At 46.8% G+C, this 27,180-nt stretch overlaps 1 protein-coding gene across 1 annotated transcript; it reads right to left on the bottom strand.

The window, feature by feature from the left end:
- Positions 1–14,295: 14,295 nt before the first annotated feature.
- STMN3 (stathmin 3) lies at positions 14,296–27,179 on the bottom strand. The gene is made up of 4 exons (XM_077460419.1): positions 27,029–27,179; positions 24,128–24,303; positions 16,557–16,748; positions 14,296–14,613 (listed from the first exon to the last, which is right to left on the bottom strand). The coding sequence occupies exons 1-4, from the start codon at positions 27,108–27,110 to the stop codon at positions 14,554–14,556; spliced, it is 510 nt and encodes a 169-aa protein (XP_077316545.1). The 5' UTR covers positions 27,111–27,179; the 3' UTR covers positions 14,296–14,553.
- Between the last annotated feature and the right edge of the window lies 1 nt (position 27,180).

The raw sequence follows: 27,180 nt of genomic DNA, 5'->3' as shown, positions 1-27,180 counted from the left end.
CTGTCTACAGCGCATGCGCCGTAGACAGCGGCGCACTGGGTAAGCCGCAGATCGCGTCGATATGCCGCGAGTGTCGGCTCCCGTGTGCGGGAGTGACGTCATTGCTGCTCCGGCAAATCAGCGCTGGAGCAGCGAGACCCACCAAGAAGATGGAGGCTCGGAACTACAGGGGACAGCGGTGACTTCGCTGGCTCCTGTGTCAGGTAAGTGACACATAATGGACTACTATGCGATGCACAGTAGTCCATTATGCTTTACCTTTGCAGGGAATGAAAGAGGAAGTAAACCCATCAGGGTTTACTTTCTCTTTAAGAGAATGATATAATCTTATATGCTATTATATAGTTATTAGAAAAATACTAACCTAGTCTTAAAATTTTATTTTACTAGTAAAAATCATACATAATAGTCGATGATAATATAGTTTAATAATATTAATAGGTAAAAAAATCGACCTAGTCTTATAATATATTAATAGTTAATACAAATGGATAATATGTGTGATATATAGTTCTATTAATATTTTTCAAGAGTACAAATGATAGTTTTTATAATACTTTATTGATGCTATTATATATTTATTTAAAAAAATACTAATTATTATTTTAATAGTTGATAATAATATCATTATTCATAATACTAGGTAATATAGTTTTAATATCATTATTTAAAAAATACATAATATAGTCTTAAAATAATATTTTAATAGTTAAATAATAATATAGTTTATTAATATAATAATAATTGTGTGTATATATATATATATATATATATATATATATATATATATATATATATATATATTGGACGAGACAGAGAGCGTGACATCGCCTTCCCACCCCATCCAATCAGAGAATGCCTTGAATCCAGTGAAAAAAAAAACGCATAGCGTTCTCTGAGTTCCTATGTGAGGCAGCTAGCACAGGACCTGGAAATTAGTGGACATCACTGTAGTAGTAGTGGTGTCTGCTCTCCAGGTGATTTCCAGCTTCTAGAGGGATCCCACAGGTATGGTACTGTATATAGAGTATCTCAAAAGTGAGTACACCCCGAAAGGAGATGATCATGCTCTGCTTCAGTATGTCACAGTACATGTTGGCATTTATGGTTCCCTCAATGAACTGTAGCTTCCCAGTGTCGGCAGCACTCATGCAGTCCCAGACCATGACACTCTCACCACCATGCCTGACTGTAGACAAGACACACTCTTTGTATTCCTCACCTGGTTGCCCACACACACTTGTCACCATCTGAACCAAATAAGTATATCTTGGTCTCATCAGACCACAGGACATGGTTCCAGTAATCCATGTCCTTAGTCTGCTTGTCTTCAGCAAACTGTTTGCAGGCTTTCTTGTGCATCATCTTTAGAAGAGGCTTCCTTCTGAGATGACAGCCATGCAGACCAATTTGATGCAGTGTGCGGTGTATGGTCTGAGCATTGACAGGCTGACCCCCCCCCCCCCACCCCTTCAACCCCTGCAGCAATGCTGGCAGCACTCATATGTCTATTTCCCAAAGACAACCTCTGGATAGGACGCTGAGCACGTGCACTCAACTTTTTTGGTCAACCATGGCAAGGCCTGTTCTGAGTGGCACCTGTCCTATTATACCGCGGTATGGTCTTGGCCACTGTGCTGCAGCTTAATTTCAGGGTCTTGGAAATCTTCTTATAGCCTAGGCCAGTGATGGCGAACCTTGGCACCCCAGATGTTTTGGAACTGCATTTCCCATGATGCTTCACTACACTGCAGAGTGCATGAGCCTCATGGGAAATGTAGTTCCAAAACATCTGGGGTGCCAAGGTTCACCATCACTGGCCTAGGCCATCTTTATGTAGAGCAACAATTCTTTTTTTCAGATCCTCAGAGTTCTTTGTCATGAGGTGCCATGTTGAACTTCCAGTGACCAGTATGAGACAGTGAGAGTGATAACACCAAATTTAACACACCTGCTCTCCATTCACACCTGAGACCTCGTAACACTAACAAGTCTCACGACACCGGGGAGGGAAAATGGCTAATTGGGCCCAATTTGGTCATTTTCATTTAGGGGTGTACTCACTTTTGTGAGATTATGTACATAGTTACATTGGTCCAAGCTGGGTCAGTGTAACCATGTATTAATGTCATACCTGAAATTCTTATTTTAAACAACCAACAATAATTCCTCTGTTTCATTCTTTTTTTTTCCCCCCTCAACCCCTCTTTTGATCCCTATCTCCCTTTTTCTCCTCTACTTTCTCTCCATCCCTTTATATTTCCTTCTCCCCTCCACTTGTCTTTCTCTCCTAACCTCTCATTTATCTGTTACTCTCCCTCCTCATATCTCTCATTCCTTCTCTCCATTCTTTTATTTTACCTTACCACCCCTCTCTTGATCCCTCCCTCTTTCGTCACCACTTATGCCCTGTACACACGGTCAGACTTTCCAACAGAAAATGTGCGATCGGATTGTGTTGTCGGAAATTCCGACCATGTATGGGCTCCATTGGACTTTTTCCGTCGGAATTTCCGATACACAAAGTTTGAAAACTGGATCTAAATTTTTCCCACAACAAAATCCAATCGTTTAAATTCTGATCGTGTGTAGACAAATCCGATGCACAAAGTGCCACTCATCCTCAGAATAAATTACCAGACGAAATCTATTGGCTACTGGCCCGTTTATAGTCCCGACGTACTTGTTTTACGTCACCTCGTTCTGAAAGATCGGATTTTCCGACAACTTTGTGCGACTGTGTATGCTAGACAAGTTTGGGCCAAAATCCGCCTGAAAAAATCCAACGGATTTTGTCATCAGAATGTCCAACTGTGTGTACAGGGCATTACACTCTCTATCCCTTTTTGCTCCCATCCACCTTCCTTGCTCCCCATCTCTTTCCTCTTCCTTCCCCTCTCTCTAACCTCTCTTATTTTTATTTTATCTCTCTCTCAATTCTTCTTTCTCCCTCTTCTCTTTCCACTTTTCTTTGTCTCTTCTTCTCTTCCCTTCTCCCTCCCACTCTTCTTTTTCTCTCACTCCCTCCCTCTTTTTTTCGGCCTCTCTCGCTCCATCTCTTTTCCTCTTTTTTTTTTTTTTCTTTCCTCTCTTTCTTTCTCCCCCTTTAACCGTCTCGTTCTTTCTCTCTCTCTCTCTCCATCCCTCTCATTCTCTCTCTCTCCATCCCTCTCATTCTCTCTCTCTCTCCATCCCTCTCATTCTCTCTCTCTCTCCATCCCTCTCATTCTCTCTCCATCCCTCTCATTCTCTCTCCATCCCTCTCATTCTCTCTCTCTCCCTCTCATTCTCTCTCCCTCCCTCTCATTCTCTCTCCATCCCTCTCATTTTCTCTCCATCCCTCTCATTCTCTCTCTCTCCATCCCTCTCATTCTCTCTCTCTCCATCCCTCTCATTCTCTCTCTCTCCATCCCTCTCATTCTCTTTCTCTCCATCCCTCTCATTCTCTCTCTCTCCATCCCTCTCATTCTCTCTCTCTCCATCCCTCTCATTCTCTCGCTCCATCCCTCTCATTCTGTCTCTCCATCTCTCTCATTCTCTCTCTCCATCCCTCTCATTCTCTCTCTCTCCACCCCTCTCATTCTCTCTCTCTCCATCACTCTCATTCTCTCTCTCTCCATCACTCTCATTCTCTCTCTCTCCATCACTCTCATTCTCTCTCTCATCCCTCTCATTCTTTCTCTCTCTCTCATCCCTCTCATTCTTTCTCTCTCTCTCCATCCCTCTCGTTCTCTCTCTCTCTCCATCCCTCTCGTTCTCTCTCTCTCCATCCCTCTCGTTCTCTCTCTCTCTCCATCCCTCTCGTTCTCTCTCTCTCTCCATCCCTCTCGTTCTCTCTCTCTCTCTCCATCCCTCTCGTTCTCTCTCTCTCCATCCCTCTCGTTCTCTCTCTCTCCATCCCTCTCGTTCTCTCTCTCTCCATCCCTCTCGTTCTCTCTCTCTCTTCATCCCTCTCGTTCTCTCTCTCTCTCCATCCCTCTCGTTCTCTCTCTCTCTCCATCCCTCTCGTTCTCTCTCTCTCAATCCCTCTCGTTCTCTCTCTCTCAATCCCTCTCGTTCTCTCTCTCTCAATCCCTCTCGTTCTCTCTCTCTCAATCCCTCTCGTTCTCTCTCTCTCAATCCCTCTCGTTCTCTCTCTCTCCACCCCTCTCGTTCCCTCTCTCTCCACCCCTCTCGTTCTCTCTCTCTCCACCCCTCTCGTTCTCTCTCTCTCCACCCCTCTCGTTCTCTCTCTCTCCACCCCTCTCGTTCTCTCTCTCTCCGCCCCTCTCGTTCTCTCTCTCTCTCTCCGCCCCTCTCGTTCTCTCTCTCTCTCTCCACCCCTCTCGTTCGCTCTCTCTCTCCGCCCCTCTCGTTCTCTCTCTCTCTCCGCCCCTCTCGTTCTCTCTCTCTCTCTCCACCCCTCTCGTTCTCTCTCTCTCTCTCCACCCCTCTCGTTCTCTCTCTCTCTCCACCCCTCTCGTTCTCTCTCTCTCTCCACCCCTCTCGTTCTCTCTCTCTCTCCACCCCTCTCGTTCTCTCTCTCTCTCCACCCCTCTCGTTCTCTCTCTCTCCATCCCTCTCGTTCTCTCTCTCTCCATCCCTCTCGTTCTCTCTCTCTCCATCCCTCTCGTTCTCTCTCTCTCTCCATCCCTCTCGTTCTCTCTCTCTCTCTCCATCCCTCTCGTTCTCTCTCTCTCTCTCCATCCCTCTCGTTCTCTCTCTCTCCACCCCTCTCGTTCTCTCTCTCCACCCCTCTCGTTCTCTCTCTCTCCACCCCTCTCGTTCTCTCTCTCTCCACCCCTCTCGTTCTCTCTCTCTCCACCCCTCTCGTTCTCTCTCTCTCCACCCCTCTCGTTCTCTCTCTCTCTCCACCCCTCTCGTTCTCTCTCTCCACCCCTCTCGTTCTCTCCACCCCTCCCGTTCTCTCCACCCCTCTCGTTCTCTCTCCACCCCTCTCGTTCTCTCTCCACCCCTCTCGTTCTCTCTCCACCCCTCTCGTTCTCTCTCCACCCCTCTCGTTCTCTCTCCACCCCTCTCGTTCTCTCTCCATCCCTCTCGTTCTCTCTCCATCCCTCTCGTTCTCTCTCTCTCCCTCTCGTTCTCTCTCTCTCCCTCTCGTTCTCTCTCTCTCCCTCTCGTTCTCTCTCTCTCCCTCTCGTTCTCTCTCTCTCCCACTCGTTCTCTCTCTCTCTCGTTCTCTCTCTAAATCCCTCCCGTTCTCTCTCTAAATCCCTCCCGTTCTCTCTCTAAATCCCTCCCGTTCTCTCTCTAAATCCCTCCCGTTCTCTCTCTAAATCTCTCCCGTTCTCTCTCTCTCTCTCTAAATCCCACTCGTTCTCTCTCAATCCCTCTCGTTCTCTCTCTCTCTCTATCCCTCTCGTTCTCTCTCAATCCCTCTTGTTCTCTCTCTCTCTCAATCCCTCTCGTTCTCTCTCTCAATCCTTCTCGTTCTCTCTCTCTCTCTCTCTCAATCCCTCTCGTTCTCTCTCAATCCCTCTCGTTCTCTCTCAATCCCTCTCGTTCTCTCTCAATCCCTCTCGTTCTCTCTCAATCCCTCTCGTTCTCTCTCTCTCAATCCCTCTCGTTTTCTCTCTCTCAATCCCTCTCGTTTTCTCTCTCTCTCCACCCCTCTCGTTCTCTCTCTCAATCCTTCTCATTCTCTCTCTCTCTCTTAATCCCTCTCGTTCTCTCTCTCTCAATCCCTCTCGTTCTCTCTCTCTCTCAATCCCTCTCGTTCTCTCTCTCTCAATCCCTCTCGTTCTCTCTCTCTCAATCCCTCTCGTTCTCTCTCTCTCAATCCCTCTCGTTCTCTCTCTCTCAATCCCTCTCGTTTTCTCTCTCTCTCCACCCCTCTCGTTTTCTCTCTCTCTCCACCCCTCTCGTTTTCTCTCTCTCTCCACCCCTCTCGTTTTCTCTCTCTCTCCACCCCTCTCGTTTTCTCTCTCTCTCCACCCCTCTCGTTTTCTCTCTCTCTCCACCCCTCTCGTTTTCTCTCTCTCTCCACCCCTCTCGTTTTCTCTCTCTCTCCACCCCTCTCGTTTTCTCTCTCTCTCCACCCCTCTCGTTTTCTCTCTCTCTCTCCACCCCTCTCGTTTTCTCTCTCTCTCTCCACCCCTCTCGTTCTCTCTCTCTCTCTCCACCCCTCTCGTTCTCTCTCTCTCTCTCCACCCCTCTCGTTCTCTCTCTCTCCACCCCTCTCGTTCTCTCTCTCTCCACCCCTCTCGTTTTCTCTCTCTCTCTCCACCCCTCTCGTTTTCTCTCTCTCTCTCCACCCCTCTCGTTTTCTCTCTCTCTCTCTCCACCCCTCTCGTTTTCTCTCTCTCTCTCCACCCCTCTCGTTTTCTCTCTCTCTCTCCACCCCTCTCGTTTTCTCTCTCTCTCTCTCCACCCCTCTCGTTTTTTCTCTTTCTTTTCTTTCTGTCTCTCTCTACCTCTAATCCTTTTTTGAGAGGCCATTAGATAGAAGGGACTTGAATCCAACACTGAATCGTCCACACCCACTTCCTCTAGTGAGAGGAAGTTGCTCTTACATTCTTCATAATAACAAAGCATCCTCCGGAACGAAGCAATTAGTTATCCAAGATGAATTATTCCTGGCTAAATGTTCTTCTCCCCTCCCTTTATAAAGGAACACTCAAGTGTTTCCGCCTCTCTATCAGTAGCCAACAATGTTCATCTGATGCAAAGGCCCATGGTTTTGAAATTACCTTTCATATGAAATAGGTAGTACATTGGCTTAGTGGTTAGCATCAGGAGTCAAGCCCTGGGAAAAAAAAGTGTGTGAACTTACCCAAGATTCCCCTCTCTGTGCCCCTCATCAACGAAGACTCATTGTGCCCATCATCAAATGCAGGCTCCCCTTTGCCCATCATTGCAACCTCACTGCGCCCATCAACGCAGCCTTACTGTGCCCATCAAATGCAGACTCATCTGTGCCTGGATTATGCACAGCGTGGATCTCCCGCTGTGTCACAGAGCTTGGGTCTGCAATGTTTGGTGGCCGGCCACTGTAACAAAGTATCACCTTTTAGACCGGTGGCGGCTCCTGTAATAGAGGGAACACTGATCCAATGCCGGGAATTTGAATCAGTATTCTGTCAATCACAGGAGCCGGTCTTGGACTTTGTTACAGTGGCCAGCCACCAAACATTGCAGTGTGTGAGGTACACAAGAGGAGAGAGGGGAGGACTCTGCACCTGAGCCACACAAGATTGGCCCTGGGCACCGCTGCAGCCACAGAGCAAGGTGGCCCCAGAGCAGGTGACTTACTGGGAAATTTCCCGGTAGGCCAGTCCGGCCCTGCTGCTAATAGGAACGGCATTCTTGTTTTGGAAAAAGTACAGGAACGCTGTTCCCATGCGTTCCTGCAGGGTTTGAGCCCTGGCTATACATGCATTATATTGCTGGAGTTATTGACATTAATCATGACCAGGGCAATATTTGCATGGAGTTTGTATTTCTCACTGTGTACATGGGGATTTTCTCTGGGTACTCCAGTTTTCTCCCACACTCCAAAGACATGCTGGTAGTGACTCTTGTCTAAATTGACCCTTGTATGTGTGTACACATTGGCTATGCACATGTGTAATTGTATTTTGCATGTCAGTCCAAAGCAATTTTGGAAGGTTGACAAAATCCTTACTTCAGTGGGAAGAACGTCCTTTACATTGGTGGTCAGTGGGAAGAATGCCCCTTTTATAGATGGCCAAATTGATCATTGGTGTCACACAGTTTGCTCTGCCAACACCTACACTGCCCCCTAGTGGTTAACTCCTTCACTGCTAGTGTCATTTACACACAAATACCGCCAGGGAGGTTAACTACATTTGAACCAATGGCTCCTACTGTTGCCAGATTCCCTGCATGACGAGGAAGAGAGAAGAGATGTAGCCGTGCACAGTGCTGGATCGCTTCTCCCTTCTCTTCCCCTTCACACAGGGCAGGACAGAAATTCATAAAATGTTTTTTGACCTTAACCGCCTAGCAACCACTCACGGTAGAAATACTGCGGCAAGGCTTTGCTCCAGATCGTGTACCTGGTACGTGATCTGACACTTGCAGGTCTGGGGGGGGGGGGGGGGGGGGGCGGCCCGCTAGTGATCCGCTCCCTCTGTTATTGGACCCAATCAGCGGGTCCGGCAGATGCGATGTCCGCCAGGACCCACCGATCCTGCAGAAGAAAAGCGATCTGTAAACAAGGCAGATAACCGTTCTGTGAGAGGGAAAGTACTGATCTTTACATTTCCCCAGTCAAAGCACCCCCCCCCCCCCCCCACAGTTAGTAATCACTCCCAGGAAACACATTTAACCCTTTGATCGGCCCTGATGTTAACCCTTTCCCTGCCAGTGCCATTAGTACAGTAACAGTGCATATTTTTTAGCACTGGTCACTGTATTAGTGTTACTGTTGGGGTTTTTTTTGTATACAGCACAAAAAATAAAAGCCACAGAGGTAATCAAATCCCACAAAAAGAAAGCTGTAATTGAGGGAATAAAAGCACATCAAAGGTACAACGTTGCACCACTGCACAATTGTCAGTTAAAGTAACGCAGTGCTGTATCGCAAAAAAAAATGCCCTGGTCATGGAAGGGAGTAAACCTTCTGGAGCAGAAGTGGTTAATGCATTAAGGTAAAAAAAAAAAAAACACTTTCACCCGTAGTTAACACCCGCTTGGTTATCAGCCCAATGTAGCACCCTCATGTTTAGGCAGGGTTGCTCTTAATTGTATTTGCCAAGAGATAGTTGCCTTGGCCGATTGATAGGAGGTCAATTGATATCTCCCAAATTTTGAAATTGCTGCACTTCTCTCTTCTATCACTAGATGGCCGGGTATCTGGTGACATTAGATAGGACAAGGGCATTGCAAGGACAGCTTAGGAATAGATGGGGTGTCTCAGCCAATGGGCAGGGATCTTCTTGGGTCCCTTGGCCTGCTGGGAGAACCTATTTTTTTTTGGTGGAGTTGGGTGATCAGGGTTCTGTGCCACCTGGACAGCTGTCTGGGTGGACATGTGTTGTATTGCCCCGGGCTGCTAGGCCAGAAACGTAAGACCTGTCCCCGGGAACATCTGGCTGCTAGGCTGTCTGAGGGCCTATCCAGAAGTAGGAGAGCAGCCCAGGGTTGGGACTGCAGGCTCGTAGTCCAACCAGAAGTGACGATTCTAATGGCCGGAGAACCAGTCGTGGTCAGAGGTAGAGGGGGAAGCTGTTTCCACTAAGGACCAACCACCTTGTTACCGGAGACCACCGTGAGTAGCTGAAGCAAGTACCAGAGCAGTATTCTCACCAGCCGGTGGACAGTGAAGAAGTGGGAAAACTTCAGCAGGTGCCAAGCCAGGGACCCAGTCAGAGGAGGAGACACTTGAGTATCTGTGAGTGCCAAGCTAGGGACCCAGCAAGGATGCAGGGGTGACACTTGAGGAGGATACTCATTGAGAAGATTGAAAGCGTTCAGGAGATCCAGTGGCAGTGGATCAGGAAGTCTAATGAAAGACTGGGAGCTCAGTGGAATGAATTTCTACAATAGGGGATTGTTGAAGAAGTGAAAGAGTTCATTGCAACCTTTGTTATGCCGTGTACACACGATCCGTCGGAATGAACTCTGACGGACTTTTCAACGGAGTTCCGCTGAAACTTGCCTACACACGATCACACCAAAGTCCGATTGTTTAAGGCAATCATGTACAACAGGACTAGAAAAAGGAAGTTCAATAGATAGTAGCCAATAGCTGCCCTTGCGTCTTCGTTGGTCCATTGAACCAGCATACAGACGAACGGTTTTCTCGATAGAAAGATTTGAATCATGTTCTATTTCTAAAGTCCATCAGATTTTTCGACAGAAAATGTCAGATGAAGCCCACACATGATATAATTGTCCATTGGATTTGTTCCATCTGAACTTTGCTGTCGAAAAGTCCGGTCGTGTGTACACGGTATTAGAAACTGTTACAAGATAGTTGCCATAGGAGACATCGGTCCTACACATGCAGACGTGGTGTCTAGCTGGATACCTTTCCCTCTATAGCTGCCTGCCTATAAAAGTCTCAGACATTGCATCTACTTAAGGGTGTCCTGGCCCCAACCCTCTCTCCCACTGTTCTGTTGAAGAGACAATAAATCTCTTTGCATTCAAGTAGTGTCTGGTGCCCATCAATCCACCTTGCATTACACCCACCATGCCTTGTAACCCACTCTACATAGAAGGATGTCAGTTGTCCCTAAATCTGGAGGTCACCATTAGTTCTAAAGAGGCCCGGGACTTCACCTACTTAACTCCTTCCTCCTCTCATAAATCTTTTATGCTGATTTTTTTTTTTAACCATTATTATTTTATTTTATTTTTTTTCGTTTTCATGCATTATGTTTGGTATTTTTTTTTCTTATTTTGTGTTGCATAACAAGAAAATGCACAAAATTGCAAATATCTTTTCAAAATTTTCAATGGGACAAATTATAAAATAAGGCTTCTAATGCCCATTGACATTGGATCTTTCTGGCAGGAAAATCCAGCATAAAAAAAATGCTCAATATTCTTGATGTCTATTGGGACGCAGCCTCTGCGTGAACACAGCCGCTGCTCCCAATGTGACATCCGCAGGGCACTGAATTCACATTGACTGCGTTCGGGGCCCGGCACCCACACAGATGTAAAATTGGGAGCAGCAGCTGTGTCCCAACAGACATCAATGAGACTGCCTGTATGCAGATGCACGGAACATCTATGGGTAAACATGGCCCTTGCATGGTTGTATGCTGTAGTATGTCAATGTGAACAAAGGCCTTTAACCACTTCCAGACCGCCCGCTGTCACTATACGTCGGTACTTTAACGTTGTGTACCATTGTTATGGCAGCAGATAGCTGCCATAACCTCAATATTTTCTGAAACGCCAGGTGGTTCGCTTTAAAGTGGTTGTAAACCCTTACAACCAACTTTGACCTACAGATAAGTCTAGATTAAGGCTTACCTGTAGGTCCAAGAAATATCTCCTAAACCTACACAGTTTAGGAGATATTTGCCGAAAGACAGGCACCACTGTCTAGGGCACATGCGCCTTAGACAGCGGCGTGCAGGCACACTGAGCGTGCCGCTGTCAACGGCGATATGCCGCGAGTGGAGGCTCCCAATGCGCATGCACGGGAGTGACGTCATCGTGGCTTCGCCGAATGACAGCAGCGGAGCAGCGAGACCCACCGAGAAGATGGATGCTCCGGACTACAGGGGACAGCAGTGACTTCGCTGGCTCCTGTGTCAGGTAAGTGACACATAATGGACTACTATGCGATGCATAGTAGTCCATTATGCTTTGCCTTTGCAGGGAATCAAACAAAGTAAACTCATCAGGGTTTACTTCCTCTTAAAGTTAAAAGTGGTCTCCGTTGCGGGTTCGCCGCGAGAATACTTTTAGCGGAGTGAGAGAGGTGCCCACCCCCCGCCCCGCCGCGTTGTGGTCGTCTCCGCGGCTTACCGAAGCCCTTGGTAGTGGCGGCGACAATCCTTTCCCCTCGGAGGCACTATGTTGCTTGAAGGAATGATGGCCCCCCACTTGAGTCAATGACATTGGATGACGGAAGCCACGTCAAGCGCCACTTCCCCCCAACGCCCATAAAGGGACATTTTTGTATTTATTTTATTGCATTTAAGTGTAAATATGAGATCCGGGGTCTTTTCGACCCCAAATCTCACATTAAAGCGGTACTGTCATGCTTTTTTTTTTTCTATTACAAGGGATGTTTACATTCCTTGTAATAAGAATAAAAGTGATCCAACTTTTTTTTTTTTTTTTTTTAAGAGACAATGTAAAAATAAAAAGTTAAATAAATAAGAAAAATAAAATACAAAAATGTAAATCGCCTCACCCTCCGTGCTCGCGCGCAGAAGCAGAAAAGCATACATAAGTGGCACCCACATATGTAAACAGTGTTCAAAGCATACATGTGAGGTATCGCTGCGAGAGCAATAATTCTAGCCTTATGCCGCGTGCACACGATCGGAATTCCAGCCAGAAAAAGACAGATGAGAGCTTTTCATCGGAAAATGCGACCGTGTGTATGCTCCATCGCAATTTAGCTGTCCGAATTTCCGCCAGCCAAAAATTGATAGCATGTTCTCAATTTTCCCGACGGAAAAACTTTCTAGAGGAAATTCCGATCGTGTGTATGCAATTCCGACATGCCAAAACTCACGCATGCTCAGATTCAACTATGAGACAGAAGCTATTGGCTACTGGCTATTGAACTTCCTTTTTCTAGTCCCGCCGTACGTGTTGTACGTCACCGCGTTCTAAACGATCGGAATTTGGTGTGACCGTGTGTAGGCAAGACAGCTTGACCGTAATTCCGTTGGAATTCCGTCGGGAAAACCATCAGAGCTTTTTCTGATGAGAATTCCGATCGTGTGTACGCGGCATTAGACCTCCTCTGTAACTCAAAACTGGTAACCTGTAGAAATTTTTAACTGTCGCCTATGGAAGCGTGACATGTTGGGTATCAATTTACTCAGCATAACATTATCTTTCACAATTAGGGATGAGCCGGACACCCCCCCTGGTTCGGTTCGCACCAGAACCTGCGAACGGACCGAAAGTTCGCACGAATGTTAGAACCCTATTAATTACAATGGACGCGAACGTTCGAAATCTAAAGTGCTAATTATAACGGCCAATATGCATGCTATTGTCCTAAAAAGGGTTTGGGGACCCGGGACCTGCCTCAGAGGACATGTATCAATGCAAAAAGAAGTTTTAAAAACTGACGTTTTTTCTGGAGCAGTCATTTTAATGAATTAAAAATTGTACCTGGGGGGTGTCTAAAGTATGCCTGTGAAGTCGTGCGTGTTTCCCATATTTTGCGCCATTTAAAACTGCTTGCGGCTATTAAAGCATTAATTAAGTAATTATTAAGTAATGTCTTGTCCTGGCAATATGGAGGAAAATCTTTGAGAAAAATGGCATGGCTACCCCATCACCCCCCTACCCCAGCCCATTACCAGCCCTTTTCGGTCTTGTATGCATATTAAGGGGAACCCCGCACCCAAAATATGTTATGTTATTGTTAGGCAGATGCCTGTATTGCACAAATGAACTACACAACACCAGCAACGAGGGGGTAGATTCAGGTGTATGCTGTGCAGGAGGCACACTACACTGACTGAATATTAGGCAGATGCCTGTGTTGCACAAATGAACTACACAACACCAGCAACGAGGGGGTAGATTCAGGTGTATGCTGTGCAGGAGGCACACTACACTGACTGAATATTAGGCAGATGCCTGTGTTGCACAAATGAACTACACAACACCAGCAACGAGGGGGTAGATTCAGGTGTATGCTGTGCAGGAGGCACACTACACTGACTGAATATTAGGCAGACGCCTATGTTGCACAAATCAACTACACAACACCAGCAATGAGGGGGGGGGGGGGGGTAGATTCAGGTGTATGCTGTGCAGGAGGCACACTACACCCACTGTAACAGCGATAGGTTAGGAAGCAAACCAAAGCTGACACTGTCCCTGCCTATCCTGCTCTCTCCCTGAACACTACACTCACTGTAACAGTGCTATCTAAAAAAGTAAAGCACAGCTGACACTGTCCCTGCCTATCATTCTCTCTATGAACGCCGCAACACACTACACAAGGCCGCCGCGCTGGCAGCCTTATATAGTGTGGGGCGTGTACTAAACCCCCTGAGCTATAATTGGCCACAGGCATCCAACCTATGGCCAATTATGGCTCTCCTCGCTGCCGGCGCTGTGATTAGCCAAGCATGTGGGGTCACAGTGCATGCTTGGCCAATCATCAGCCAGCAATGCACTGCGACTGGCGCAGTGCATTGTGGGCCGTTCATATCACATTTATTTGATGCGAATGGCCCACAAAGTTCTGTTTTCGATGAATGGCCGATGTTCGATTCGAACATGGGTTCAAATCAAAACACCGGGCTCATCCCTATTCACAATATAAAAAAAAAAAAAATGGGCTAACTTTACTGTTTTCTTATTTGTTAATTCAAAAAGGTGTATTTTTTTCAAAATTGTTGCTTTTTTTTATTTATAGCACAAAAAATAAAAACCGCAGAGGGGATCAAATCCCTCCAAAAGAAAGCTCTATTTGTGGGGGGAAAAAAAGACGTCAATTTTTTTTTGGGTGCAACGTCGCACGACCGCGCAATTGTCAGTTAAAGCGACGCAGTGCCTTATGGCAAAAAGAGTGCTCTGGTCAGGAAGGGGATAAAATCTTCCGGGGCTGAAGCGGTTTAAATGAGGAGAGGTAGACAGGAAAGGAGACAATAAAAGACAAGGGAGGCCAGGTGGTCGAACCATCGTATTTTATATGGTTTAAAAATAAGATATGCAAGGGGCGTTCTCCTCCGGGAGAATCTGCTGTCGTGCGATCCAGATGGCGTTATTGTATGGATGACGTTACCCCACGGCGGCGGGGGGCCCTGAAGGTAAGGGGGAAGGATGGGAGAAGGGGCTGTGTGATGAAGTGACAGATGACATGTACGTAAAACAGTTTCCTTTGCTGTTTCCAGGAGACAACATGGAAGATTGCGGCAGTGGCGGCGTTTATCCGGACATTTCCTCTCGCTGCTCCTTGTTCTTGCGGACTTCAGCAGCATGCAGCTCCTGGAAAGAAACAACAACAGTGGGGTCCGTGAGGGCGAATGAAATAGCGGCAACTGAAATAAGGGGTACAAAAACCTTAAAGTGGAACTCTAGGCCAAGCACAACATACATGGTTAAGCAGTGCAGCTAGCTCCCTGCTCCCGCCTGTGACTGCACAGTGAAGAAGCTATAGAAGACTGATGGGATCGTCACCTTGGCTCTATCCTCCTGTCCGCATGTTCTTTGTCAGCATATCTGCATGCTGGATATCTGATTGGCCCCTAGTGCAGCCTTCCTCTCTCTTTTGTACAGAAAGCAAGCCAAAATGACATGCTTATACTAGCTGCATTAAAAAATAAAAAAAAAGACACAACGTTGAACTAAAAGCAAACCTTTTTTTTTTTTTATAGTGTAAGGGAGGGTTATAAATCTACCCCTTTCCTCTCCCTCTGCTGACACCTGTACACTGCCCTACTGACCCCTTTCTTCTGAACTGCTGACCCCTGTCTTCTACACTGCAACCTACTTTCTCTGGACCTTGTGACCCCTCTTCTTTTCCATACTGACTCCTGTCCTCTGCCCTGCTGAACAATGTCCTCCATCCCTGCTCCACCCCTGTACATTGGCCTCTAGATCCTTATCCTCTGCCCTGCTGATCCCTGTTCTCTGCTCTTGTGACTCCTGTACACTGTCATACTGACCCCTCTCTTCTGCACTGATAACTCCAGCTCTCCACCCAGCTGACCCCTGTCTCCTTCCCTGCTGACCCCTACCCTCTGCTCTACTGACTCTTGTACACTCATCTGCTGACCTCTCATACTCTGCCCTGCTGACCCCCTGTACACAGCCTTTTTTGATCCACTGCATACCGCCTTGCTAACTCCCAGTCTTCTGCCCTGTTGACCCCCTGTCCCTCTGCCCTGATAACCCACAGCACACTGTCCTACAAACTAATATTTCTGTACACTGCTCTACAAATATTCTCTGTACACTGCCCTACAAACTGCTGATCCCATCCTGTGCACTGCTGATCCTCTCTACACAGGCCGTACTGCATCCTACACTGCCCTGCTGACCTTGCATGCCCCCTGATATTTTTTACTGCAGCCCCAGATCAGGCAGGCTAGATCCGGCTCTGGTGACTTCCACATGTCAATCTTAGCATAAGGTGACTGATGGCTTTAAACCAGAAGTGAATTCTTCTGATTTGGGGGTCACAGGAAACTTGCCACAGACAATAAACTCCTCTGTACATTCTACCCCAGGGTAGTTAAAGGGATGTGTCTATGCTTGAAACTAGTAGTGACAGCAACCTCCACTACTCATGTCAGCCCACTGGATGCCTAAGCTTGAACATCATTAATAGGGAGGAGTTGGCGGGGGGGGGCGCAGTTTGGTATCTTTGACTTGGGCACTGGATGACCTTCTCTAAGGCTGCATTCACCCTGAGCGTAGCGTGTTTGAACGTTTTTACTGGCGTTTTGTCGCGCGACAACGAGCGTTTTTTAACTTCGGCGTTTTTTTTCAGCAATAGGAAAATATTTTTCATCTGCTTATTTTTTTCTTGAGCAGATACAGCGTCAAAACGCCCGTAGAAACGCTCGTTGTCGCGCGTTGTCGCTCGAATCGAGCGTTTCCATTAGTTTCTATGGGAATGAAAACGTCCAAATCAGCCCGATTCGCGCGACAAAAAAGGGTCCAAAACTTGTTGAGCTTCAGGCGTTCGGCTTCAGGCGACATGGAGTGGAGATGTGAACCATCTCCATTGAGAATAATGTATTTTTTCCCCTCCAGCGTTTTGTAGCTTCAGGCGTAGGCTACAAAACGTTCAGTGTGAACGGGCTGTAAGCACTGCTCACATTGCTATGCAACATTTGAAGATATCATACTTTTCCGCTAGTCATACTTTTTTTTTTTTTTCTTTTTTTACAGGACATCCTATTTTGCTCCCAGGAGACCCGTACCTTTTCACGGAGGCGCTCCCTGAGAGCGGACAGATGTGCGTCACGGATCTCCTTGCTGAGCTCCATCTTGTAGTTGAGTTTTTCCTCAGCCATTCGGCTGAAATTGTTGTTGTCTTCTATTGCCCGGTGCAGGACGTCTCGCTCGTGCTCCCGCTTCTCGGCAAGCTGTTTCAGCACCTGAGCTTCCTGGGACTGATGGGCAAAAAGAAAACAAGTTCTGAATTACAAATTGAATTTATTTGAAGGAATAGTCTGTGGATCAAAGCTGTATGCAAGGCCAACCCCTGAGCCGGTCCCTCGTCAAGCCACCTCCCCAAGAGACCATTCAGCGAGCAGCCACCATCAACCCAAGCCCCCCCCCCCCGTGTACCCCCACCATGGACACTGTCTGTTGTGCCCCCTGGATCCAAGAAAGCACCAAGTTTAGTCTTCCCAATGGTGAACCATCCTCAGCACACACACCTGCAGACTGTGGGACCAGAGGGACCAACTTCTCAATGACATGCGTCCACCATGCATTCTATGTTGGCAAAACAATCAGGGAAACTCTGCCAATGCACCGTTGATTACTTACACCATCCACCAAATGGTAAACCTTTGATCCACAGACCATTCCTTCATTCGTTTTTTGGATCTGATGATTAGAATCCATCCTGATGGCCAGTTAAGTACAGACCTATATCGAAAACCCACGGCGGGTAACACGCTAATACATGCCCCTAGTGCACACCCCCATCCCCTTACCCGTTTTCCCTATGTGTAGTTCTTGAGACTGTGCAGAATTTCCCTGGATGAGGTTGATTTTCACGAACAGGTCAATTCCCTACATGAACGCTTCCTTCAGAGAGGTTTTTCTGGGTCTACCTTGACCCTTGAAGCCTTGACATGACAGAACCTCCTTGTTATATGACCCTCCTCATGAAACACAAGTACATTTTTTAACATCTGTCTGGTACCTTATGGTGCCTATTAAACACTGGAGAGCTTAGTTCTACAGGTTTTTGAGGGCTGCAGATTCTATTTTAGGTCAAAGTAAGAAGTTCATTTTGATGGTGGTGGTCCCATCAGCAGCATCTCTCCATCTTCCCTTTGATCCCCTGATGCTTTGTTCAGCCACTGGGTTTAGTGGAGCATTTGACTTCCTCCCATCCAATGGGACTGCCTTGTGTGTGTTGAAATATAATGAAATGAGACTAACTGTCTTTGGTCCAGAACAATGCAGCTAAAGTAGTGAAAGGAAGGGGTAAGTATGTGTAGCTATAGGAGTCGCCATTTTGATTTTTCCTTGCCAGGTTGGTGCGCCGGTTTGTTTTTATGTAGAACCATGGGCTCAGCTGCACCAGATCACGTTCTAGGAACGTTATCTTGCATCTCTGGGTAAGGGGTGTGCTGTCTTTAAACACACCCGGGGCTTTTTTCAGCAGGAACATGTGGGAACGCAGCACAGTATGTATACAATGGCAAGGGGTGCTGGGGTGTGATGAAGGGTCTACTGATGCTGGCTGCTGGGGTATATATTTTTGCTGGAGGGGATCTATATTTGCATGGCAATCTATTGCTGCTGGTGGAGGATCTGTTGATACTAGGGGTGTGTCAATTGTTGGAAGGGATTCTCCTTTTTAGGGAGGGGTCTATTGTTGTTGCTGCTGGAGAGCCTATTGATACTGGCCAATTAGAGATCTGCTGTTGCTGCTGGGGGGTCTACTGTTTATGGGGGGGGGGGGTCTATTGCTGTTGGCTGCGGGAATCTATTTTATTGCTATCATTACCAAATTGCATAACAATTACTTAGCACTACAAAATGAACAGAATTATACTTGGCTCCATATTCTCTAAAAGGGGCCATACTGGGAACTGGGTAGGGGGTGGAATAAAGGGTTGGTGCTCAGAGGTGGGTAGGGGTAGAACCAAGGGTTAGTGCTCAGGTGTGGGCAGGGGTGGAACCAAGGGTTGGTGCGCAGAGGTAGCTATGGGTGGAACCAAGGGTTGGTATTCAGAGGTGGGTAGGAGTGGAACCAAAGGTTGGTGCTCAGAGGTGGGTAGGGGGTGGAACCAAGGGTTGGTGCGCAGAGGTGGAACCAAGGGTCGGTGCTCCGATGTGGGTAGGGGTGGAACCAAGGGTTGGTGCTCAGAGGTGGGTGGGGGGGAACCAAAGGTTGGTGCTCAGAGGTGGGTAGGGGGTGGAACCAAGGGTTGGTGCGCAGAGGTGGCTAGGGGTGGAACCAAGGGTTGGTGCTCAGAGGTGGGTAGGGATGGAACCAAAGGTTGGTGCTCAGAGGTGGGTAGGGGGTGAAACCAAGGATTGGTGCTAAGAGGTGGGTAGGGGACGGAGACACAAGGGGGTGTTCCTGCACCTATTCTCTGAGAAAAAAAGCACTGAACACTGCAGATGTCAATCAGCGGGTGGCGGTCAATGGATTACCGACAGCACCCACCGATTGTAATGTATTTGAACAGGACAGGGCTCTTCCTATGTATACAAGGCAGAGCCCTGGCCTGTCAGCGGGGAAGTAATGGATTTTCTTTACTTGCCTTAGTAAAAGCAGCACACACAATACACAAAAACACTGGTTAGGCACACATTTAACCCTTTAATTGCCCTAGATGTTTAACCCCTTCCCAGCCAGTGTCATTAGTACAGTGACAGGGCAAATTTTGAGTACTTAACACTGTATGAGTACCACTGGTTCCCACAAAGCGTCGCTTGTCAAACTGTCTGTTGCAATATTGCATTCGCTAATCGCTGCCACTACTATTATAATAAATAAAAATCCCAGTACATATCCCATAGTTTGTAGACACCATAACGTTCGCGCAAACGAATCAATATACGCTTAATGGGATTTTTATTTTTATTTTTTTTTACCAAAAATATGTAGCAGAATACACATTGGCCTAAAATTTATGAAGAAATTAGATTTTTTACATTTTTTTTATTGGATATGTTTTATAGCAGAAAGGAAAAAATACATAATTTTTTTTTCAAAAGTTCTATGTGATGATGGTGCGTATCCCATTACCTGCAGGCTGCTGCTTCTTGTAAAAATCGTCACCTAGTCCAGTTCTTTACTTACAAAATAAAAAGCTGCGACATAAAGGGCGACTCTGCCGATACGTGGCACCATTGGATTTCTTTAGCGGTGAAATTGCCCTGCTGTCATTTGTGTCTCCGCTCCCATGCACAGGTTGTCGCTCTCTCGCAGCAGTATTCAGCAATTATTTGTCTATTTTAAATTTCTCTGAACCCCCTGGGGTGGTACAATACCATTATTAGATTTATAATGCTGGTTCTGCACCATTTCACTTCATTCTTTAGCAGCCGTGCATATTACCTGTGGGCAGTGAAGGCCATTGAAGCCTAAAGCCTATCATTTAGACCCCTTTCACACCACACCACCCCTAGCGTGGGCGGAAAAATGCCACTATTTTTAGTGGTGTTTTATCGCCGGATTTGCGGCGCATTTCGGCCGCTAGCGGGACGCTTTTACCCCCCATGCTAGCGGCTGAAAAAGGGTTAAAACCGCCGGCAATACGCCGCAATAGCAGCGTTTTGCCGGCGGTATTACAGCGCTGCCCCATTGATTTCAATGGGGAGCAGCGGTGGAGGAGCGGTAAACACACCGCTCCAAAGAAGCTGCTGCCAGGACTTTTCCCTGACGTCCTGCCAGCGCACCGCTGTAGTGTGAAAGCCCTCGGGCTTTCACATTACAGACAATGGTGCAGATTTTTTAAAGCGGATTGCAGGCGCTATTTCTAACGCTATAGCGCCTGCAAAACGTCCTTGGTGTGAAAGGGGTCTTACTTGTCTTTCCTGTTAAAAATGATCAATGTTTCTGACTGGCTGTTGGACGCATGACTAGTGCTGAGCCTCTGATTGGACACGTGAGAACGAAAAAAAAATTGTTTTGTTTCGTTTAGATCTGGGATTTACATAAATCCCTTCAGTTTGTTTTTCAAATTTGTTTAGTTTATTCAAATTCAAATCGATTCAAATCTCCGTATTCGGTCAAATTTTGAAAATTTGAATCAACTCAAATTGGAATTCCATTTGAATTGCATTCAAATCAAATTCCATTCAAAATCAAAATTTATTTTATTCGAAATTTAATTTTGGAAGACGCTTAAATTCTTTCTATTCCATTCTATTCTATTGTTTTTTCTATTCTAGAAATTCTATTATTTTATTTTCTGTTCTATTATTTTCTATTCTATTCTGTTCTTTGCTATTCTATTGGAATTAGAATTTATTCTATTCGAAATTCGAATTTCGGAAAACAGTTATACTCTTTCTATTTTTAAATTCTTGTAGATTCTGTTCTAATCTATTCTATTATTTTCTATTTTATTATTTAATTTTCTATTCTTTTCTGTTCTATTTTCTTTTCTATTCTATTCTTTTCTAGTCTTTAATTCGCTAATGTCACAACAGGGTGGGCTCAGGATGTAGTGCTCAGCGCCCTGAGACCACCCTTTTTTTAAACCAGTTAGAGCCACAGGCTCAATAGAATCCATGATTTGGGGGGGGGGGGTGGCACCCATGCTCCCATGCTCCCCTAATGAGTGCCCACCACTGGAAAAGGGTAGAATAACAAACTCCCCAACTCCATCTCCCTAGCTCCCTATCCTGCTAGGATAACACCCCCCTCTTTTAGATGGTGGCAGCCTTGGTCTAAAAATCATCCCCAACATTGCCACCTGTGCAGTAACTTCCCATAGGCTTCAATGGGGCATTATGTAAAACCCATATACCATAGCTCCCAACTGTCCCTGATTTTTAGGGACTGTCCCTGATTTGAAGCGATGTCCCTCTGTCCCTCATTCCTCCTCATTTGTCCCTCATTATGCTTTGATCTATAGAGTTGTATATAAAATGCACTTTTTATCTATCAAAAATTGTTTCCCAGCACTAAACCTTTCATCTGATTTCTAAATTGCTGCATTTGTAAATTCCAGAAGCCAATATAAAGGAATAGTAGTAGTAAAAAAAGCACTTGTGGGTTTAACCAAATTTTCTTTGTACAATTCTCCTTTAAGGGGGCTTGGCAAGGGGTGTGTCCTATGCCTGCATACTTTTGCTGATAGGTGTCCCTCATTCCCATCTCAAAAAGTTGGGAGGTATGTTATGCAAGGGAACTGGCTGTTGGTGCTGGAAAGTGGTAAGAATACATCTGGGTGAGGGGTAGGGGGGCTACAACCCCAGGTGCAGTGGCCACACATGGGAATGGGGGAGGGAGGAGGGTTTAGCTACTGCTGCCACTCCGTGCTCCAATCAACCACAGCCGACCACTCTGTGCTCCAATCAACCACAGCCGACCACTCCGTGCTCCAATCAACCACAGCCGACCACTCCGTGCTCCAATCAACCACAGACGACCACTCCGTGCTCCAATCAACCACAGACGACCACTCCGTGCTCCAATCAACCACAGCCGACCACTCCGTGCTCCAATCAACCACAGCCGACCACTCCGTGCTCCAATCAACCACAGCCGACCACACCGTACTCCAATCAACTACAGCCAACCACTCCGTGCTCCAATCAACCACAGCCGACCATTCCGTGCTCCAATCGACCACAACCCACCACTCCGTGCTCCAATCAACCACAACCGACCACTCCGTGCTCCAATCAACCACAGCCAACCACACCGTGCTCCAATCAACCACAGCCAAACAATCCATGCTCCAATCAACCGCAGACGACCACACCGTGCTCCAATCAACCACAACTGACCACTCCGTGCTCCAATCAACCACAGATGACCACTCCGTGCTCCAATCAACCATAGCCAACCACACCGTGCTCCAATCAACCACAGCCGACCACTCCGTGCTCCAATCAACCACAACCCACCACTCCATGCTCCAATCAACCACAACCGACCACTCCATGCTCCAATCAACCACAGATGACCACTCCGTGCTCCAATCAACCACAGCCGACCACACCGTGCTCCAATCAACCACAGCCGACCACACCGTGTTTCAATCAACTACAGCCGACCTCTCCGTGCTCCAATCGACCACAGCCGACCACTCCGTGCTCCAATCAACCACAACCCACCACTCCGTGCTCCAATCAACCACAACCCACCACTCCGTGCTCCAATCAACTACAGCCGACCACTCCATGCTCCAATCAACTACAGCCAACCGCTCCATGCTCCAATCAACCACAGCCGACCACTCCGTGCTCCAATCAACCACAACTGACCACTCCGTGCTCCAATCAACCACAGCCAACCACACCGTGCTCCAATCAACCACAGCCGACCACTCCGTGCTCCAATCAACCACAGACGAACACACCGTGCTCCAATCAACCACAGACGACCACTCCATGCTCCAATCAACCACAGATGGCCACTTTGTGCTCCAATCAACTACAGCCAACCACACCTTCCTCCAATCAACCACAGACGACCACTCCGTGCTCTAATCAACCACAGCCGACCACTCCATGCTCCAATCAACCACAGCCAACCACACCGTGCTCCAATCAACCACAGCCGACCACTCCGTGCTCCAATCAACCACAGACGAACACACCGTGCTCCAATCAACCACAGACGACCACTCCATGCTCCAATCAACCACAGATGGCCACTTTGTGCTCCAATCAACTACAGCCAACCACACCTTCCTCCAATCAACCACAGACGACCACTCCGTGCTCTAATCAACCACAGCCGACCACTCCATGCTCCAATCAACCACAGCCGACCATACCGTGCTCCAATCAACCACAGCCGACCACACCATGCTCCAATCAACCACAGCCGACCACTCCGTGCTCCAATCAACCACAACCGACCACACCGTGCTCCAATTAACCACAGACGACCACTCCATGCTCCAATCAACCACAGCCGACCACACCGTGCTCCAATCAACCACAGCCGACCACACCGTGCTCCAATCAACCACAGCCAACTACACCGTGATCCAATCAACTACAGCCGACCACTCCGTGCTCCAATCAACCACAGCTGACCACACCCTGCTCCAATCAACCACAGCCGACCACACCGTGCTCCAATCAACTACAGCCAACAGGAAAAACACACCATACATGTACAACAACCCCCAGCTGGTAGAAAGCCAGTGAATAGCCATGCATGTACAGTGCGCCCTCGATGCCAACTATGCTCTGCATCTTCACCCTGGGTGCTGAGTGAACTTGATTGGTATTGGCTTAGCTTACGATGGGTTGTGGGGCTTGGAGTTTTTCTGCTAAAGGGAATCTAAAGAGCAGGGCCCTCTAATTCCTCCTGTATTGATTTGAATTGTAACTGTACTATCTGCCCTCATGTTGTACAGCGCTGTGCAAACTGTCGGCGCTATATAAATCCTGTATAATAATAATAAATGTTATGCACAAGCAGAAGTTGTCAGATGCATGCTGCATGCGTTTCCTGCTTTAAAACTCAGCAATGTGTTTATTTTTCTTCCAAATAAGAATGAAAAAAAAACCCATAAAAACTATTTTGAATGAATAGGGTCCCCTCTTAATAATTATGATAGATTTTGCCCCCCCACCCCATTAGGATCCTGCTGTAGTGGCAGCATACCTTCCTCCTCTCCTCTGCTGCCTCCAGCCTCTTCTGCAGCTCCTCCAGAGAGATGTCCTTCTTCCGGGGAGAGGTGGCCAGAGGAGGACTGTCCGGGGACAAGTCTGAAGGAGACTTCAGGATCACCTCGAAGCTCTGCCCTGACGCTCTCTTATTCAGCTGCTTTACCTCCATGTCTGTGAAAGGAAAAGATTCAGAAATCGCAGTTACAATGACATATCAGGCATCGCTAGCAGCACTCCGTCACATTCATGCGTTTTTTAGTACGTTTACAATCTGCAGAAACGCACTACAGGCCACTTAACATGGTCTGCTATGATACACGTTCACATCTATGCGTTTTTAAGCCGGTGCGTTCTCACAGCAGATTGCATTTTGCGTGTAATAGACTTCGATGGACTTGCACCAAAAACGCAAGTGATGCATTTTTTACATGTGCTTTGCATTTTTTTTTCTCCCCATAACAAACTGGAAATAGCTGGTTGTTAACCACTTAAAGCAGTGTTCCAGACGATTAAAAATTTTTTTAGAAAGTCAGCAGCTACAAACACTAGCTGCTGACTTTTAATAAGGACACTTACCTGTCCAGGGAGCCCGTGATGTCCGCCCTCCGAAGTCAATCCGTCCTTTCAGATCATGTGCCGGCGCCGCCATCCTAACTAAGGCAAACAGGCAGTGGAGCCTTGCGGCTTCACTGCCCGTTTCCTACTGCGCATGCACGAGTCGCGCGGCGCTTTGTGAATGGCCGGTAGTCTTCTGGGACACACACAGGTCCCAGAAGACAGCGTGCCCCATTACCCAGAAGAACATGGGAGGGAGGAAGAAAAAGAAGAGTTCCGCGGTATAGAAAGTGGCAGATTAGGAAGACTTTTTTGGAGAATTTTAATGTCATTTTTTTATTTTAGGGTGGACCTCCACTTTAAAGGACTGAGCCTCTTTCTGAGATTTGTTGTTTACAAGTTAAAAACAGTTTTTTGGTTTTTTACTAGAAAATTACTTAGAACCCCCAAACGTTATACATTTTTTTTCCCTAGCACCCTAGAGAATAAAATGGTGGTTGTTGCAAAACTTTCTGTCACACCGTATTTGCGCAGCGGTCTTACAAGCGCACTTTTTTTGGAAAAAAATACACTTTTTTGAATTAAAAAATAAGACAACTATTGCGAGAGCAATAATTCTAGCCCTAGACCTCCTCTGTAACCCAAAACATGCAACCTGTAACGTCGTCTATGGAGATTTTTAAGGGTAAAAGTTTGTCGCCATTCCACGAGCGGGTGCAATTTTGAAGCGTGACGTGTTGGGTATCAACTTACTCGGCGTAACATTATCTTTCACAATATAAAAAAAATTGGGCTAACTTTACTGTTGTCTTATTTTTTTAATAAAAAAATGTGTATTTAAAAAAAAAAAGTGCGCTTGTAAGACCGCTGCGCAAATACGGCGTGCCAGAAAGTTTTGCAACGACCGCCATTTTATTCTCTAAGGTGTTAGAAAAAAATGTATAATGTTCTAAGTAATTTTCTAGCAAAAAACCTGTCTTTAAATTGTAAACAACACATCTAAAAAAGAGGCTCAGGCCTTAAGCAGTTAAAGAGTAACTCCACTTTGGTTGAGACAAAACATTCCACCCTGGGTGACCTCTGTACATTGCACTGATTTTTTTTTTTAAAAAATTGGTGCAGATACCTACCTTTTGTAAATCTGAAGATATAGTTGTTTGTGTCCATGTGCTCAGTGAAGCTGCATGGGAGTGGTTCTATAATTATCAGCCGCTGCCCCTGTAAGGCTCTAATGAGGAAAGTGGCAGGGCCTGCATCCCTTTAGGCATGATTCCCTTTCGGAGTATCTCACCAAAAATTACATTTTTGCTGCAGGGGACTTCTAGGAAAATCAGTGAGCCAATCACACAAGCAGGAAATGGCATTTTTGGTGACCAAATGTGTCATGTCAGGGGGTCACCTTCCCTTTAAGCGCAAGTTCAATTTTTGGGTGGAATTCCGCTTTAAGGCCGGGTTCACACCGCTGCGATGCGGGAACGCCGCAAATCCGCGGCGTTTTCCCGCATCGCATTACTCCCGCCGGCAGTTCACACTGCCCTATGCGGACGGCTGGGAGTGTCAATGATATGTTAATGACACCCCCAGATCCGTCCGCATATCGCAGTGCGATCTGCCGACTCGCACAGGAATCGGATCGCATGGTGTGAACCCCATGCGATCCGATTCTGTTGCGGACCAAAAAAAGGGTCCTATGCGAGTTTGCTGCGGGAGCGATGCGAATTCAGCCATATTATCTGTATGGCTGAACTCGCATCGCTACGGAGATCGGATGTGATTTGCGGTGCGAATCACATCCGGATCTCCCCCCGCAGCAGTGTGAACCCAGCCTAAATGGGAAGAAAATTGTATATATTTTTTAATAAATTTTTTTTATATGCATTTTTTTCCCCTTTAAGGCTGTTGGACGTCGCTTCCATCATCCAACGTCATTGAGTCTAGTGGGGGCCCATCATTCCCTCACTCGATAGATACGGACGGCTCCGGTAAGCGGCGGAGACTACCGGAATGTGGCGGGAGGGGGGTGGGCACCTCTCACGCCGCTGATAAAAGTGATCTTGCGGGAAATCCGCCACAGAGACCACTTTTATCCTAAAGAGGACCACCCGCCGTTTCAGAAAATCCTGGGGTTATGGCAGATATTTGCTGCCATAACAGCGGTATGCAATGTCAAAGTACCGACTTACAATGACGGCGGTTGGCGGTAAGTGGTTAAAGGAATGAAACGTGGGAACATTTTTCAGGTATTGCGTGTTTTTGTTCACAGTAGTAAATACTTCATCTACTATGGTTGTGCCCAGGATGACATCATTGCAGGGTATTTTGCACACATGAAATGACTGACCTTCATACTGGTAGATTGTGTTGGGATGGGGCTGGGAGTAGAAGCAAGAGCAGATCAGAGACAGCATAGAAAGTTCCTTCATCTTCTCTTTGTAGGCTGCAAAAAAATAAATAATAATAATACATTTAATAAAATAAGAATTGTAGCTTAGT

The sequence above is a fragment of the Lithobates pipiens genome, unplaced genomic scaffold (genome assembly GCF_037356315.1).
Source record: "Lithobates pipiens isolate NorthernLeopardFrog02 unplaced genomic scaffold, aLitPip1_a1.2 Scaffold_28, whole genome shotgun sequence".
NCBI lineage: Eukaryota > Metazoa > Chordata > Amphibia > Anura > Ranidae > Lithobates > Lithobates pipiens.
Note: the sequence above shows the minus strand (reverse complement) of the source record. Positions and strands in the feature narration are given on the sequence as shown.